Here is a 15,624-nt window from a genome sequence, read left to right on the forward strand (position 1 = left end):
TGAGGTTTAATGTTGAAAAACGTAAAATAATGCATTTGGGTGCCAAAAATATGAATGCAAATTACTCACTGGGGAAGAACCTCTGGGGGAATTTAGGATGGAAAAGGACCTGGAGGTCCTAATAGATGACACTCTCAGCAATGGCATGCAATGCCAAGCTGCTGCAAGCAAAGCCAACAGATTATTGGCATGCGTTAAAAAGGGGATTCACTCCAGAGATAAAAGGGTAATTCTGCCACTCTACAAGACTCTGGTCCGGCCACACCTGGAGTATGCTGTCCAGTTCTGGGCACCAGTCCTCAGGAGGGATGTGCTGGAACTGGAGAGGGTCCACAGAAGGATAACAAAACTAATAAAGGGACTGGAGGTATAGGGAAAGACTGCAAGTACTGAACTTGTTCTCTCAGAAGAAGAGACACTTGAGAGGGGATAAGATTTCAATATACAAATATCGTACTGGTGACCCCACAATAGAGATAAAACTTTTCAGTGAAAGGGAATTCAAAAGGACATGCAGCCATTCACTAAAATTAGAAAAGAAGTGGTTTAACCTTAAACTGCATAGAGGGTTCTTTACTGTCAGAGCGGTAAGGATGTGGAACTCTCTTCCACAAGCAGTGGTCTCAGCGGGGGGGCATCGCTCATTTCAAAAAATGAATAGATGGGTACCTTAACGACCACAACATACAGGGATATACAATGTACTATTAACATATAAGCACACAGACAGGTTGGATTGGATGGACTCGTGTCTTTTTTCAACCTCACCTACTATGTAACTGCATCAGTGTGGAACTCAGTCATATCACCAGCCTAAATGGGAACATAGAAAAGGATTAACCACTTGCGTATTGGACACTTCCCCCTTCCTGCCCAGGGCAATTTTCAGCTTTCAGCGCTGTCACTCTTAAAATGACAATTGCGCGGTCATGTAACACTGTACCCATATGACATTTTTATAATTTCTTTCACACAAATAGAACTTTTTTTTTGTGGTATTTATTGACTACTGGGGTTTTTATTTTTTGCTAAACGAACAAAAAAAGTTTTGAAAAAAAAAAAAATTTTTAAAGTTTGTTATAAAATTTTGCAAACAGGTCATTTTTCTCCTTCATTGATGTGCGCTGATGAGGCTGCACTGATGGGCACTGATGGGCACTGATTGGCAGCACTGATAGGTGGCACTGGTGGGCATTGATAGGTGGCACTGCTTAGCAGCAGTGAATCTGGAGTGTGCGGGACCGAAATTCCCATTTACTCCAGATGATGATCCAAGAGTCTCATTGACTTGCTGATCACAGAGCGAGCCGTGCGCCCTGTAGGCAGCTCATGCATGGTAGGACATACATGTATGCCCTCCCGGCAATTTAGGCCTGGGGTGTAACCGTCTTTCGGGTATAGAGCGGGCGTGAAGAGGTTAATAAAGAAGCTGCATACTCTGATTAAATCAGTTACAGAAAGGACTTATACAAGTGAGGGATTGACCACTTCTGGACCGCCCACCTTCGTTATACGTCAGTACTTTGAAGAGGACTATCGTTGTTATGGCAGCAGCTAGCTACCATAACCCAGGTATCCTCTTCTTTAGCGGGCGGTCCGCTTCAAGATAAAAGTGGTCTCTGCAGTGGATTTGCAGCAAGATCACTTTTATCGGCGGTGGTAGAGGGGCCCCTCCTCCTGCCGCACTCCGGTGCCCTCCGCCGCTTACCGGATCCGTCGGCAGAGGCGGAGGTGATCGGATCTTCTCTCTTGTGTGACATGGAGACGAGTGAAGGGAAGATGGCCCCCACCCATCTCCATATCATTGCAGGGCGGAAGTGAGGGCAAAACATCACTTCCACCCATAGCTCTTAACTGCTTGCTGCCCGCCCACCGTCAAATGACGGTGAAGCGGTGCAGCTCTTGTTCTGGGACAACGTCATATGACGGCGTCCCACGACGGCCGCCCCCTCGGGGGGGGGGGCGCAGCGATCATGGCCGCGCCATGTTGCTAGGACACGGCGCGACCCTAATCTGTGTAAAGAGCCTCGTCCGTGGCTCTTTAACCATGTGATCGGCTGTGTCCAATCACAGCTGGTCACATGTAAACAAGGAAGTGCCGGTAATTGGCTCTCCTCGCCTCACACTGACAGAGTGGGAGGAGAGCCGATCAGCGGCATCTCCTCACAGGGCGACATGTAGGAATGTAATCAGGGTACTGATCATCAGTGCCCTGATTACAATAAAGAAATATAGTGTCACAATACAGTGCCCACCATTGCCCACCAATGCCAGCATACAGTGCCCACCAGTGGCAGCAATCAGTGCCCACCACTGCCCACAAGTGCCACCAATCAGTGCCCATTAGCCATGCCAGTCAGTGCTGGCAATCAGTGCCGCCTATCAGTGCTGCCCATCACTGCTGTCCATCAATGCCCATCAGTGTCGCCCATCAGTGCCACCAATCAATGCCCATCCGTGCCCACCAGTGCTGCCTCATCAGCGCACATCAGTGAAGGTGAAAAATTACTTAGTTACAAAATTTACTGACAGAAAAAAAGTAATAAACATTTTTTTTTCAAAATTTTTGGTCTTTTTTTTGTAAAAAATAAAAAACCCAGCAGTGATTAAATACCACCAAAAGAAAGCTCTATTTGTGTGAAGAAAATGACAAAAAATTTGTTTGGGTACAGTGTTGCATGACCGCGCAATTGTCATTCAAAGCGCAACAGCGCTGAAAGCTGAAAAATGGCCTGGGCAGGAAGGGGATGTTAGTGCCTGGTAGGCAAGTGGTTAAAAGGCCATTTTTTTTGTATTTTTTTCAAATGACATTTTTTTTTTAATTGCATTTTAGTGTAAATATGAGATCTGAGGTCTTTTTGACCCCAGATCTCATATTTAAGAGGTCCTGTCATGTTTTTTTTTCTATTACAAGGGATGTTTACATTCCTTTTAATAGGAATAAAAGTGACACATTTTTTTTTAAAGAACAGTGTAAAAATAAAAAATAAAAGGTAAAATAAATAAGAAAAAAAAATGTTTTAAACGCGCCCCGTCCCGCCGAGCTCCTGTCCAGAAGCGAACGCATACGTGAGTAGCACCCGCATATGAAAACGGCGTTCAAACCACACAGGTGAGATATCACTGCTATTGGTAGAGTGAGAGCAATAATTCCAGCCCTAGACCTCCTCTGTAACGCAAAAAATGCAACCTGTAGAATTTTTTAAACATACCTATGGAGATTTTTTTAAGGGTAAAAGTTTGTCGCCATTCCACAAGCGGGCGCAATTTTGAAGTGTGACATGTTGGGTATCAATTTACTTGGCGTAACATTATCTTTCACAATATAAAATAAAAATTGGGCTAACTTTACTATTGTCTTATTTTTTAATTCAAAAAATGTATTTTTTTTCCCCAAAAAAAGTGCGCTTGTAAGACCGCTGCGCAAATACAGTGTGACAGAAAGTATTGCAACGACCGCCATTTTATTCTCTAGGGTGTTAGAAAAAAAAGTATAATATTTTGGGGTTCTAAGTAATTTTCTAGCAAAAAAAACTGTTTTTAACTTGTAAACAACAAATCTCAGACAGAGGCTCGGTCCTTAAGTGGTTAATAATGTAAACACAGGAGTGCCAGTGTGACTGGGGCCCGCTGACAGGTGACCCCGCATACCCTAACATATGTCTGGGGTTGTCATGCGGTCATCTGAGGACTGTATCACGTGCTGACAGACATATGAATCATTGATCACTGATTGGCTGGTACTTTTTGATACTCTATAATGTCCGCCCATAGAGAGTGGATTCTGCATTATTTGCCACCAGCGGAGTCAGTCAGCCCCTCCCCCGTGTATGAGTCACACTGACCCACCACGATGACTCCCGGACACAGCTGACTGCCCTCAACTTCTTCCCATCACAAGACAATAGTGCGGCTTATGAATCCTCTTCCGGCCAATCAGAAGACGCCTTTCCTTCGAGTGACTCTCCTCCACTGGTTGGGCTTCCTGCTCGCACTGGAGGCTGGCCCGGCCAATGGGCGCCCTCCTTCCATCTCGGTGGGCGGACCCACTCAAGGCGTACGGCGTTGCTGGGCAGCGAGCGCTGTGGGAGTTCGGAGTCCCCGGATGTTGTAGTTCGCAGGACAACATGGCGCCCGGGGCCGGAGGACGGTGAGGAGACTGGAGGCTGCGGGAGTTCAGGTAAAGGAGCGAGAGGGACAGAGGTCCGTGGTGCCGGGCTGCGTCCTGAGTGGGACTGTGAGGTGAAGGGTTCAGAGGAGGAGACCCCTGTGTGTGTGTGTCACACTTCATATGGTTGTCATTACACATCCTGTGCTGGGGAGTTCCTGCTGTCACTGCGCCTTCTGTCCAAGGACTGTAGTGTGGTGATGTATGGAGAGTGTGGGGGGTCCTCAGGGACTGTCCTATGGAGCAGAATTATTGAGGGGTCTCCAATGTGTCCCCAACATTTCCACAAGGACACTTACTATTGCATCAAGTTAGGCAACCCATACAAAACGAATGGCGAGAACACACCGCAACTTCCAGACACGCCGCAACCTACACAGCGCAACCTCGAGACGCGAGTGCAACCTACACAGCGCAACCTCGAGACGCGAGTGCAACCTACACAGCGCAACCTCGAGACGCGAGTGCAACCTACACAGCGCAACCTCGAGACGCGAGTGCAACCTACACAGCGCAACCTCGAGACGCGAGTGCAACCTACACAGCGCAACCTCGAGACGCGAGTGCAACCTACACAGCGCAACCTCGAGACGCGAGCGCAACCTACACAGCGCAACCTCGAGACGCGAGCGCAACCTCGAGACGCGAGCGCAACCTTCACAGCGCAACCTCGAGATGCGAGCGCAACCTTCACAGCGCAACCTCGAGATGCGAGCGCAACCTTCACAGCGCAACCTCGAGATGCGAGCGCAACCTACAAAAGCGCAACCTCGAGATGCGAGCGCAACCTACAAAAGCGCAACCTCGAGATGCGAGCGCAACTTACACAGCGCAACCTCGAGACACGCCGCAACCGACACAGCGCAACCTCGAGACATGCCGCAACCTTGAGACGCAAGCGCAACCTACACATCGCAACTTCGAGACGCCGCAACCTACACAGCGCAACTTCGAGACACGCCGCAACTTCCATGAATGTCTGCTCTGTGTCATTTTTTTTTGCAGCAAATCAGAATGTGCACTGAAGAAGATGGAGTACAATAACCCCCATGATTGGTGCCATTGAATGCCACAATAACCCCCTGGCACTGGTGCCATTGTGTTGCGGTGGAATCTGTGCGATCTCCTTTTATGCCCTGTACACACGGTCGGACTTTGTTCGAACATTCCGACAACAAAATCCTAGGATTTTTTCCGACGGATGTTGGCTCAAACTTGTCTTGCATACACACGGTCACACAAAGTTGTCGGAAAATCCGATCATTCTGAACGCGGTGACGTAAAACACGCACGTCGGGACTATAAACGGGGCAGTGGCCAATATCTTTCATCTCTTTATTTATTCTGAGCATGCGTGGCACTTTGTGCGTTGGATTTGTGTACACACGATCGGAATTTCCGACAACGGATTTTGTTGTCGGAAAATTTTATAGCCTTCTCTCAAACTTTGTGTGTCGGAAAATCCGATGGAAAATATCCGATGGAGCCCACACACGGTCGGAATTTCCGACAACACGCTCCGATCGGACATTTTCCATCGGAAAATCCGACCGTGTGTACGGGGCATTAGACTTTTCCATCCCCTATGCAGTGTAAGAGCCAGTCTTACTACTTATTGGATAAAGACCACAACATTCCCCTAGAGCGGGACTTTTGAGGCACTACCATCAGTGATGCAATGTAAGTAAAAAATATATAATTTTTTTACAAAATTCAAAAGTACTTGTACTTTTGAATTTGTACTTGTACTTTTTTGTACTTGTACTTTTGAATTTTGTAATAAAATTATATATTTTTTACTTACATTGCATCATTGATGGTAGTGCCTCAAAAGTCCCCAAAAAGAATGTTTTGGTCTTTTTGGATTTTTGGGATGTGGCACACCCTCTGCTTAGTACTACTCCCTGTCAAAGACCTCTTTTACTACTTATTGGATGAACTGTTTAGATTTGTCCTCGTATTACATAGTTTTGGTGGATTTAAAGAAGTTTGAACAATCAGATTGTAATCTGTACGGCCAGACATGGATAAGGTGTCATGGCGTACATGGTTTTCCAAATTGTATTTGGATATATACATATGTTGGATATTGTTTCCTGTTCTCCCTGTTTTTCTGATGGTACATTATATCATCATTTGTCTTTTTCCAGGCAGTGCAGTATATTATTGTATATTAGATATGGGGGTTTATTTACTAAAGGCAAATCCACTTTGCACTACAAGTGCACTTGGAATTGCGGTCGCTGTAGATTTGAGGGGAAGATCTGACATGAGGGAAGCTCTGCTGATTTCTGTCATCCAATCACGTACAAGCTAAAATGCTGTTTTTTTTTTTTTTTATTTTCCTTGCATGTCCCCCTCGGGTCTACAGTGACTGCACAAGTGCAAAGTGGATTTGCCTTTAGTAAATCGACCCCATGGTGTCCTATTGGACTTCTTTCCTAGTAGTGGGATCATTTATTGGATTCAGTTTTCTAATGTCTCTGTAACTTGATTGTGTATTAGATACAGTGTCGTACTCCCCATATTTCCAGGTTGTTCGATTAAAATATTTGGTATGTGAACTTATTCAGTAACCAGAGCAAGGAGTGAGGTACTAAATAAAGAGCACTTGGAGTTTTTCTTTCTTCACTGTTCTATTTAATATATTTGACAGCATGATTTTTCAACATTCTTACCCCCAGAACTTCAAAGTATAACAAAAGTCAAAACTTTTTTTTTTTTTTTTTTTGTGCTGTCTGTACCCCTATTAGGGAGATCCCCCCCTCTCTATTTGACCTGTTTACCATTATCTTTGAAAGTAAAAGAAAATCCCAAATTTTTGGTTGTCCCCAGAAAAAGTAAGAGAGGGGAAATGTTCCAATGAGGACTCTAGTTCTGGTGACCTGGGGCCCCCCAAGATATTCCCTTTTATTTGCAGGGATTCCCCCTCACTTCCTGTCTGGGTATGGGACAGAACGTGAAGAGGAATCTCCGCAATGGGACACAGATGGCAACAAAAAAATCTGACAGTGGTTATAATCCTCCCTTGCTCTATCAAAAATGAAGAAAAATGTTGCATATAGTTCTACTTTAAGTTTACAGCTGTCTCCTGCTCTCTCAGTGCTGCTTCCTTAAACTTCTGGTCTTCACAAGAAAGAGTTAACAGTCGACAGTGCAGTCTCAAGTCAGTCTGTTAGCTTGGAGAAGGGTGGGGGGCGTTGGGCCGGTGGAAGCAACCACAGCATGCAGCAGAGGACCAGACCTTGGATATTCCTAGAAGTGTTCCACCTACATAAGCTTCCTGAGCTGCCAACTATACCAGCCATTACTTAATTGGACATATTGCTATTATATTACTTCAGTGGCTATAAAAAAAAAGTTATTTTCTTTGCAGGGAGTCCTTTAAAAAAATAGCAACAGTGTGCCTATAAATGGTCTTCTATGGTTATTGTACGTTGCAAAGAGCTTTTTGCTCACTGCAGTGTTAGCCCATAGCGTTCCTCTGTCTCTCTTTTACAAATACTGCATTCAGATTATAGATCCGTTCCACCGTTCATTTTCCAAGTAGTGCAACAATGTATTACGTGCCATCGTTCCAGATACCACAAAATATGTTGGCCCTTGTTCACACTGCCACAACTTCAAATCCGACATCTCTGCGCTACTTCATCGCGGCTTTAACAGAAGTCAATGCAAGTTGTGTTGAAGTCACACCAAAGTAGTGCAGGAACCTTTTTCTAAGTTGGAGCGACTTGAGTCGCACCAATTACAACGGTTCCATTGCTGTTAATGGCACGACTTGTCATGCGACTTTGAGCTCTCAAGACGCATGACAAGTTTCGACAGTGTGAACTAGGGCTTAGATGTGTATACGGTACTCTTGTTTTTTTCATTTCTAGGCACTTCAGTCATCTGAAGTTATTATAAAGACTATTTGTTTTCTAGAATTAAAAAAAAAAAAAAAAAAAAAAAAAAAAAAAGAGGGTATGCTTACCTTCTCTGTGCACAGAGCAGCTGTTGCCACCTTTTCTGGAGCCCCCTGCCAGTGCTGTCCACATCTTCTTCCTCCAGGTGCCCCCAAAGCAAGCCTTGTGCTATGGGGGCACCCATGTGGGCACATTCCAGAGCTGGACTGTGTCTGTCCATAGACACAAGCAGAGCAGCTTGGCCAAGCCCGTCCTCCTGACTCACAGAATGTGACTGACAGCAGCGGGAGCTTAGGGCTCTCTCTGCTCTTATAGTCTCCTGTGGGACCAGGAAGAGAGAGCAGCAGCCAGGGACAGCACTGGAGTTTGAGGGGATAGGGATGAGACAGGGACAGGTAGTGGAATTTTTTTTAATGCATTAAGTCAAAAAGCTGTTGTGTTTAGAACCACTTTAAGGTCCGTAGAGAGTTGAGGTTTTGCCTGATCTGACCATTTAGGCTGGCTTTAGACATGCATCTAAATCTGATGCTTCTCAGAAGAGCGATCTGCGCTCAAATCACTTTTAAGAGGGGATTGACAGACAGTGAGGTGATGTGATGCCTCCTCACTGCCTGCTTTGACCCCATTTTTACAGACAAATGCATCACAACCCCATGCATTGCATGTATTTGCGGTGCTTCCCCATACGCTTGAACGGGTTGTGTTTGGCGGCTTGCCGGTCACCGTTAATGACATATTGGATACCTTTTACCATGGACATGAACCAACGCAGCAGCCATGGCATGTAAACATCCCCGTATACAGCCATTTGCTGCTTAAGGCTGGCCATACACGGGTCGAATTTTGAAAGCATTTTCTTTCGAAAATCTTATCTAAGAATTTTCGTTCTTATTTCGCACCATTAGTGAGCTGCAGCAACAGCCGATTTTCGTGCAGCCATCAAATTTGAGTAATCAGACATGTTGGAAATGTTTTGAAAAACAAACGATTTTCTAATAAATGATGGGAGAATCGTGCGAGAAATATAATAGAAAAAGGAATGCCCATAAGTGCAAGAAAATTCCCGGAAAGAAAAGAAGATTCCCGGCCATGAAAATTCTTTTCTGCAGCACCATGAGGTGAAGTGAAGGCTTGGTTGGTCGAATTTAGAAAATCAATGGTGGCATCATCAGATCGCAAAATGCACGAAATTTCTGATTTTCAAAAGAAAATTCGTTTGGAATTCAACTGTGTGGCCAGCCTTAGTGGGTCACTAAAAATATGGCTCAACTGTGCAATTTGCAGTTTGGCTTCAATTTGTTGTTGTTTTAAATCTACTGCTACAATGAACACTCCCCTCCCCCCAGACTGACAATGCTGCTGTCTGCTGTGCCTCCTGTGCTTCTTCATCCAGAGTGGGGGTACTCTATTACGGGAGGGGTGTTACTGGCCAGATCACCAGGTGAAAACATAAGGAAAAAAATCCAAAGAAAAGAGAACTGATGCAGCCACCACATCTAATGATTGGTAAGCTGCAATATATTACACGTTTGGTTTTGAGCTAAATACTGCTTTAAGTATGGGGCTATAAATTCTCTCTTACTATACAGTATATTTAAGTAAGTAGAAACCTACATAAATCAATGATTACCTCAATAAAAATGCTTGTGCTTATATTTGTGAACCCTTCACTCCACAAATACTTACGCTAATCATTACTAAACAATAATAAAGTTCTCATGCTTATTCCCATGGACACTTCACTTCCCCAAAGTGCAGTAGTTGTACTCCATGTGGACACCAGCAAACCAATCCAGATACAGTATATTCCTCTCAACCAAATATAGTCCATCACTTTTTCATCTATGTTCCTCCATTGCCATCTCTCCATGTACTCATCAAACAACTTCTCCTCCTAATTTCACCTTAGTCCAGCACCTTGGTTGTGCTGTAACCTTTTCAGTGGGATCCTCCTCGCTTTGTCCCCTTATATGCGTCTCCAACCTTCCCTCGGGAGTAGGTCTCCTGAATTCCCAGGTTTTTTGCTCAAGCCCAGGGATGACCTTGGGTTAGTTCGGATGAGTCTGATCCTGCCAGGAAGCAGTCAAGGTGAACAGCCAGTCACAGGTGGCAGAGGCATTCCCCACCCCACATCTCTATGTATACACACCCCTTGCATACATGTGGCTGCAGGAATGAGTCATGCCTTCGCCGGCTGTGATTGGCTGTCCGCTTTGACAGCTTCTTGGCGGGATTGTTCAGACGGGTTTGGGCTCATGTCTGAACACGCCTAAGCTCATCCTTACTCAAAACATATCATGATCCAATACTTTCTGTAAAAAAACCCAGGATAAAATAAAACGCTCCCATTTTATCATGTACCATGACTTGTGCACTAGGATCACTTGCATAGGTATCCTGGGATTCTAACTTGGGGCTGAGACCCCACTACTACAGTCACTCCTAGCTTGTCCTTGACATGTTGGCCGTAAATAAGGTGTCTGTGTGGCACATAAGCAGAATGACCTGGACCGGTCATTGATGAATGACTAAAAGCTGATCATCCTGTGCATGCGCCACCTAAAGAACTTATTCAGGACCAACATGTAAACAGCAATAGTGTGTAATTTGTGGTGTTGGGGCCATTGGCTTTAGACTATTGATAATGATAAGTTGCTCTGAGCCACGGCCAATAGTGTACATGTGGTGTTAACGCTGACATCCGCAGCCTGGAAACAGCTCTGTTTGTGTGTGTGTGTGTGTGTGTGTGTGTGTGTGTGTGTGTGCGTGTTTGTCTTTTTTTTTGGTTTTTTGTTTTTAATTTTAACACTGCCAAATACTGAAGAACTTGATGCTCTCCAGTGATAGTGTGAATGAGCCTACAGATTTCCGTACTGCCACTGTATCCTGTACACAGCCCTTTTAACGACCATGTGAATGAGCCCTGATATAGAGACTGTCTGTAAAACTCTGTATGTGTCAAGTGAGGACAAATTCTGCCAGCATTGGCCACTTGCCACCCAGGCCAATTCTGACATTTCTCTCCTACGTGTAAAAATCATTATTTTTTTCTAGAAAATGGCATAGATCCCCCAAACATTATATATGTTTTTTTTTTTTTTTAGCAAAGACCCTAGAGAATACAATGGCGGTCGTTGCAACTTTTTATCTCGCACGGTATTTGTGCAGCAAGTTTTCGAACGTGTTTTCTTTGGTAAAAAAAAAAACTGTTTTGTGCTTTAAAAAGAAAACAAAAACAAAACCGTAAAGTTCGCCCAATTTTTTGCATAATGTGGAAGATGAAGTTACGCCGAGTAAATAGATACCTAACATGTCACGCTTCAAAATTGCACATGCTTGTGGAATGGCGCCAAGCTTCGGTACTTAATCCCCATAGGCGACGCTTTAAAATTTTTTACTGGTTACGTGTTTTGAGTTACAGAGAAATTATTGCTCTTGCTCTAATGTTCGCAGCGATACCTACATGCGTGGTTTGAACACCGTTTTCATATGTGGGCGGGACTTACGTATGTGTTCCCTTCTGCGTGCGAGCACACGGGGACAGGGGTGCTTAAAATTTATAATTTTTTTATTTAATTCCTCTTTTTTTTTTTTTTCTTCTTTTTTTTTTTTTTTTTTTTTACCACTTTTATTCCTATTACAAGGAATGTAAACATTCCTTGTAATAGGAATATGGCATGACAGGACCTCTTTACAGTGAGTCAATAAGTCCCCACATCTCACCTCTAGGCTGGGAAGCCTGAAATTTAAAAAAAAAAAAAAAAAAAAAAAATCTCGGCTTCCCAGCCGAGGAGGCACCGTTTGTTTGAATGTAGAGGCTGGGCGTGATGTCATAACATCGCGCCCGGCCTCCAAACGATCATAGAGACTCCGGCGACCATCTGGTCCGCCGGAAATCTCTATGGAAAACATCTGGGGCTGGCGGATCCTGTCTCTGACTCATCGATGGAAGCGGAGAGTCGGTAGAAGCACCGGCGTGGGGGGGTGGGAGTCCCCTCTCGCTGCCAGTAAGAACGATCAAGCGGCGGAACAGCCGCTATGATCATTCCTATGGTGTAGGGAATCGCCGGCTGAAAATGCCGATATCTGAATGATGCCTGTAGTTGCACCCATCATTCAGATATACCCGCTCAAAGTCAAGGACGTCATATGACGGGCAGCGGGCGGGAAGTGGTTAAGAACGTTTATTTTACAAATTTTTTCTTCATGTACACTGCTGCTGGTCAACGGACGTTTAGGGCACTTTCACACTGCCAGCACCTGGGCGTCGGCGGTAAAGTGTCTATTTTTAACGGCGCTTTACCGTAGTTTTTGGAGCGCTTTTCAACCGCTAGCTGCTGAAAAAGGGTTAAGACCGCCCGCAAGACGCCACTGCAGCGGCGCTTTGCCAGTGGTTCGGTGGCGCTGCCCATTCATTTGAATGGACAGGGGCGCTTTAGGAGCAGTGTATTCACCGCTCCTACAGCGCTGCAAAGAAGCTGCTTGCAGGACTTTTTGTGACGCCCTGCCAGCGCAGCGCCCCAGTGTGAAAGCTCTCGGGCTTCCACAATGGGATTGCAGCTGAGGCTTTTTACAGGCGCTATTTTAAGCGTTAAATCTCCTGAAAAATGCCTCCAGTGTGAAAGGGGTCTAAGTAGCAGTTGGGTGGTGTTTTTTTCAGCTGCCCCTGAACTCTCCTCTGTTATCTTATCAGTACATGTACACAGGGTTGTTTAGAGCCCTTGCACACTGGGGCGGGGGGCGTCGGCGGCGGTAAAATGCCGCTATTAGCGGCGTTTTACCGTCGGTATGCGGCCGCTAGCGGGGCGGTTTTAACCCCCGCTAGCGGCCGAGAAAGGGTTAAATACCACCGCAAAGCGCCTCTGCAGAGGCGCTTTGCCGGCGGTATAGCCGCGCCGTCCCATTGATTTCAATGGGCAGGAGCGGTAAAGGAGCGGTATACACACCGCTCCCACACCGCTCCTTCACCGCTCCGAAGATGCTGCTGGCAGGACTTTTTTTACCGTCCTGCCAGCGCATCGCTCCAGTGTGCAAGCCCTCGGGGCTTGCACACTGGAATGAAAGCAGCGGCACTTTCGGGGCGGTTTGCAGGCGCTATTATTAGCACAATAGCGCCTGCAAACCGCCCCAGTGTGCAAGGGCTCTTATAGTAGTTTCTAGGCAGTTGAGTTTGAAAGCAAAAAAATGCGTTCAGGACGGATGTTCAGAGGCATTTGAAACTCCAAATGCCGGTAACCGCTTGTAAACGGGATAACTCGCATTTAGCCGCATTTCATTTACAGGCGTTTTATTTTTTGACTATTTAAAAAAAAAAAAAAAAGATTCTACACGCAAACGTGGCAAAACAGACGGTTTTAACCACTTCACATTCGCGCTCTAGCCGAGTGACGGCTAGAGTCCGGATCTGCTTTGCCGGGAGTACGTCCAATGACAGCTGATCACGTGATGTAAACAGAGGATCGGTAATCGTTTTTTCTTTTTTCTTCTCACGCTGACAGTGTGAGGAGAAAAAAAAGCTGATCACCAGCTTCTGTTGAAGTGACGTCCCGAGCAGAGAGAGGCGAAGCTGCCTCATATGTGCCCACCAGTACATCAGTGCCACCTATCAATGCCCACCAGTGGTGCCAATCAGTGCCTCATCAGTGCCACCTAGCAGTGCTGCCTATCGGTGTCACCTACCAGTGCCGATCAGTGCCCATCACTGCCGTCCTTCAGTGTCGCCTTATCAGTGCCCACCAGTGTCGCCTTATCAGTGCCCATCTGTGCAGCCTATCAGTGTACATCAATGAAGGAGAAAAATTACCTGTTTGCAAAATTTATTAACAAAATCTAAAACGGTTTTGTATTTAAAAAAAAAAAAAAAAAACGGTCTTCTTTTTATGATTTTTTTTTTTTTTTTTAACAAAAAATAAAAAAACCCAGACGTGATCAAATACCACCGAAAGAAAGCTCTATTTGTGGGAAAAAAAAATTATAAAAATGTAATTTGGGTACAGTGTTGTATGACCGCGCAATTGTCATTCAAAGAGTGACAGCGCTATAAGCTGAAAATTGGTCTGGGCAGGAGGGGGGTTTAGGTGCCCAGTAAGCAAGATCTTAAACGTTTGTTACTATCTGTTGAGTTAAATTGTTCAGGAGAATTTGTAAAGTGTCCCTTGTACATCAAGCCTTATAGTGCTGGCACGCTTTTCATGGTGCTTGACCGAGGACATTGAAGTGTCCACATCCGTCCCTGCCCTGAAGGAGCTTACATGCCTGTTACCACAAACGCAGTCACTGGGTCATTTTTAGATTGAGGCAAAAAACCTACCAGTATGTTTTTGGATTGTGGGAGGAAACCCACCCACATTACTCAACAATCAGCCATACCGCTTGTCGGGAGAAACTGGTGACTGTTATTTCCTTTGTTGTGTTATAGTGTGGAATCAGTGCATTATTTGTTGACTGTAGTCCTGACTCCTTTCCTGTTGAACTAAACAGTGGTCCAATATGCAGGAGGGTTAAAATGACAGTCGCTGGTGAGGTGTGTCGGAGTCCTGTACTTGGCACAGTGCTGCTAGATTATGATTTGGGTGCGGTTTCGCCTTGTTTAAGACCGAGACAGAAATCTCTGGGAACTCTTAAATGACAGTTAAATGTAGTTTGTGCACTCATATTAAAATTAACTTTACCAAATACAGTTTATACTTTTATGTCTGAAATCCTTAAAGCGCGTGCTAAAACCATTTTGTATAAAGTACAAGGATGCCTGTAAAAGGAACTTACTTCTGGGGAATTCTTAGTTTTAAATCCATGATGTTTTGTGTGTTCTCCTCTGAATGCCAAACACTAAGCTGGGTTAAACCATTGCGAATTGGATGAGGGTTTCTCTGCATCCAATTCACATGTCAGGAGATTGTGACTGTCTCTTAAAGGTTCACACATCTCCGGGATGCCTGTGGAGCAAATTGCACAGAGGTCTTCTGGTCCGTTTCAGGTCCGAATTTAGCCAAAAATTCAGACTGAGAATGGACCTGAAACAGAGAACAGGGAAACACCAGTCTCCTGTCAGCCACTCCAAACGGCACTGTGAACCCAGCCATAGAGATCTGACCCATGAGAAGGCATTATTTCTAATGGGGTACATACAGTATATTACACTGCAGTGGTTGCTCTACACTGTGCCATCATTTTGTATGATGTGTCCTACGGAGTGCTCTCTGCATCATGGTGCAGAGAATAGCCTGTGATTGGAGAGGAGTGTGGCTTTGGCGCAATAACTTTTCCTTTTTGTGATTAAGAAAGCACCCTCTCATCCTTTTTTAATTCAATGGGGCTTTGTTTTACTAAGGCTGCTTTCACACTGAAAGCACCAGCCGTTAGCGGTAACGTGCCGCTTGTTTTAAGCTTTTGCACCGCTTTTCGGATGCTAGCGCGGTGCTTTTATCCCCAAAGAAGGGGTTAAAAACGTCTGTGTTGCGGTGCCTGAAAAGCAATTCGGAAGCGCTGCCCATTCATTGCAATAGGCAGGGGTGTTTTGGGAGCGCTGTATACATATTATCACTGATG

The 15,624-nt window shown here is 45.1% G+C and overlaps 1 protein-coding gene across 2 annotated transcripts in view; it reads left to right on the top strand.

Moving 5' to 3' along the window:
* The first annotated feature begins 4,054 nt into the window (after window positions 1-4,054).
* Window positions 4,055-15,624, top strand: part of PAK4 (p21 (RAC1) activated kinase 4) — a 110,732-nt gene continuing 99,162 nt past the window's right edge. The window contains exons 1-2 of one of the 2 annotated variants that reach the window (XM_073598771.1): window positions 4,105-4,180; window positions 9,423-9,582. In XM_073598771.1, the coding sequence (XP_073454872.1) occupies window positions 9,558-9,582 (25 nt within the window). In that variant the 5' untranslated portion in view covers window positions 4,105-4,180; window positions 9,423-9,557. Of the gene's footprint in view, window positions 4,181-9,422; window positions 9,583-15,624 lie in introns of both variants that reach the window. The other variant, XM_073598772.1, reaches the window with a different exon arrangement.

The sequence above is a fragment of the Aquarana catesbeiana genome, linkage group LG09 (assembly GCF_042186555.1).
Source record: "Aquarana catesbeiana isolate 2022-GZ linkage group LG09, ASM4218655v1, whole genome shotgun sequence".
Taxonomy (NCBI): Eukaryota; Metazoa; Chordata; class Amphibia; order Anura; family Ranidae; genus Aquarana; species Aquarana catesbeiana.